Source organism: Colletotrichum tamarilloi (assembly GCF_030869305.1).
Source record: "Colletotrichum tamarilloi strain Tom-12 chromosome Unknown Scaffold_1.1, whole genome shotgun sequence".
Lineage (NCBI taxonomy): Eukaryota > Fungi > Ascomycota > Sordariomycetes > Glomerellales > Glomerellaceae > Colletotrichum > Colletotrichum tamarilloi.
This window is the reverse complement of record NW_026849384.1, coordinates 1,088,841-1,091,597: the sequence shown is the minus strand read 5'-3', so window position 1 is coordinate 1,091,597 and position 2,757 is coordinate 1,088,841. Positions and strand designations below refer to the sequence as shown.

At 54.8% G+C, this 2,757-nt stretch overlaps 1 protein-coding gene across 1 annotated transcript; it reads left to right on the top strand.

Annotated features, from left to right (window-relative positions):
- Positions 1-1,740: 1,740 nt before the first annotated feature.
- CTAM01_00365 (uncharacterized protein) lies at positions 1,741-2,314 on the top strand (the record flags this gene model as incomplete). Its single annotated transcript, XM_060516417.1, has 2 exons — positions 1,741-1,915; positions 2,085-2,314. The coding sequence occupies 2 exons, from the start codon at positions 1,741-1,743 to the stop codon at positions 2,312-2,314; spliced, it is 405 nt and encodes a 134-aa protein (XP_060389043.1).
- Positions 2,315-2,757: the final 443 nt, after the last annotated feature.

Genomic DNA, 2,757 nt, shown 5'->3' with positions numbered 1-2,757 from the left:
TCCGCTGCTCCGGATGCCTTTCCCAACTTGGTCTACCAGTTCAGGGTGGTGGTGTGGCCGTGTTTGTTTCTGGAGTATCCGTACGATAAGGCTGATCATGGCTGATGAGCTGACAGCGAGACTGAGACAGTAGGAGCGGGAGGCACAGAAACCACAAAAGGAATCTATCCATATTGGTTGGTGACCGAAATGGGCGTCAGCGAGGTGATTGTCAATGCTACCCGTACCCGCATTGCCGGAGAAGAAAGCAACAAGTGAAATTCATTCAAGGCTCGGTCGGATTGCCATGGTGATTTCCCACGGGCGGCTGCATTGTTGTAGCGTCGTAGCGAATGGCGGCAAGACAACACAACAAGACAACAACATCTCAAATCCACCAGCCATATCCGCTCTTTTCGTTTCCTTGGGTGCCATATTCAGCGAACCCGCGCGAAACACAACATCGCAGACTCAGTGATGCCCCAAATGAGTCAGCAGCGGCGCAAGCAAGCAGCTTCCAAATAATGGAAGTGGCTGTTTAGTCGCCCGAAATATGCCGCTTGGTCGTGGACTCCTCACTTCTGCTCCTCTTCGCTGCATGCTGTGCCTTGAATTGCGCTGTCCTGTCCTGTTTCTGAGGCTGGCATGTGCATATTACTCCGTAGTCTCCTGCCTCATCCAACGCATTGAAATGGAGTTCGCGCTTGACATAAACACAAGGGTCAAGCGAAAGCAGGTGGGGATTGAGCGGATTCCGTACCCCTTATGGCTGCGATTTCTGCAAGTGGTCGTCGGCGTCAGCGACTCAGCAGGCCCATCGACGACTCAGCGCTCGCGTGTCCGTAATAATCCAAGGATTCAGATATCAGGCAATTGGGCAGACCCGACTCGGGGGATGCGGGCCTGGCAAACTGTCGTACAGCACACACGCAGTCTGCAGAAGGCTGGATGCTCCGGGCTGGGCGCCATGGGCTGAACCTGGGCGTCGGAAACTCTCGCTAAGGCGCCTGAAGGAACCCGAATCCGTCACCAGATCCTGGCATGATCTCCGTCCAAACCAAGCTGCCAGATGCCGGGCCAAGGGTGAAGCGTGGGAGAGGAGAATTACGGCACAGATCGGAGAGGGGCGGGCTCACTGGAGTCAGTTCTGGCGCCAGCTGCTGTTCCTCCTCCTCCGGCCCCCGGTTTACCGTTCGAGATTGGAGGAGCTTGGGAATCGTGAATGTCTCCAAAAACGACTAACTCGACCCGGGCTGGTTTGCATGACGACAGTCGGACCCGAGCGCCCGTTCTTGACCGCTGCTAGACTCAGCCGTCCGCGCGAGACATGTGCCGAAAGGATTCAGAAACCCAAAGGGATTGCATTTTTTTTTCTCCCGGATGGCAAAGCTTGGAGTTGACCCCCGTAATACTATGCCTCCCAGCCAATGGTGACTGTTGCATGACTGTCAAAAGGAAGGTCTACATCGCATCGATCTCTGCGCCCAGTCAGCGTCCCGCATTTCATAAGTAGGAGCTCCGCATATTCAAGAACCCGAAAAAGGACCCCAGAATGTCAAGGGTCGACGAGAATCCATGTCCAAAACCCACCTACTAACACCATGTCGATGTCGTGGTCTTGCATCTTGCCCACTCCAATGGGACAATCCACTCACAGTGGAAACCGTGGATACTCTCCTGCGACCACTCAAAGAATCGAGAAAGAGAAAAAATACTCGTCGCTTGCAGGTCCGAGTCCTTCTGCGCGTGGTATTTGGCGTCATGGCGCCAGCCACGCGCCTTTTCCGCTCGCCGCCCGTCTCTGGAGTCTGCCGTTACTGGCTCCTTACCGCTCCGAGACCGAGGGTCTTTGTTCAGGCCGGCATTCCCGCTGCCGAAGAGGCATGTGGCCGCCGCCTGCCTCAGCACCTCTTTACGAATACAAGTCGTCTAAAATGTATGGTTGGTATACGTCGTCGGGCCATCTTGGCAGATAATGGGCGTCATGGAATGCATCCAGACTTGATGCAATGCAAAGTCTCAGGGTCCCACCATTCTGCTTCCTCGGTCCCCTCGGCGTCTCTATTGCAAAAAACGCCCTCTGGAACCATGCTGCGATCTGCCAGATGCTAGTGTAGGTTCTCTGACTCGGGTGAATTGGACGGATGGTGGTCCGTCCGAAGTCGTGGCCAGCTTCGAGACTCCGCCGACGCACAGAATAGTTCGTCTCGATCGAGCAGCAGATGATGCATCGAAGCCTGGGTCCGAGCTCGAAGTTGTTCAGGATCCTGAAGTGATTCGACGGCCATCCTGGGGTAGTCGACGACGCGCCGTCGTTGGCCGCCACCAATCGTAGAGTATTCTTGTCGCGGCCCGCAAACGGTTCCACGCTGCCGAACCCTCAGTGTCTTCAGGTGAGCGGCGGTCGTCATCGATGGCTAGTTTCGAACCGTCTCTACGCGGGTGACCCTTGAAACGCCGGAACTTGGACCCTGTCAGTGTGCCAAGCATTCTCCCAACGACTAAGCTCACTTGATTAGTCCTGAGAATGGAGAGTTGAAATTGAGCTCGTGACCATCTCTTATGTTGCGTGAGAGATGGTGATAGCAAGGCTGTAGACAAGAAATGGAGGACCCATGATTATACATGATATCGGCTCTCTGCATAGACTGCAAAGGTCGTTGGTTGGACCTCAAGCAACGCTTTCTGCTGCTATCGCGAGCGCGCTGCAAGACAATGTCAGGCTATTAGCTATGAGGGGTCGGAGATGTGACTAGTATTTAGCGATGAGACACCTAG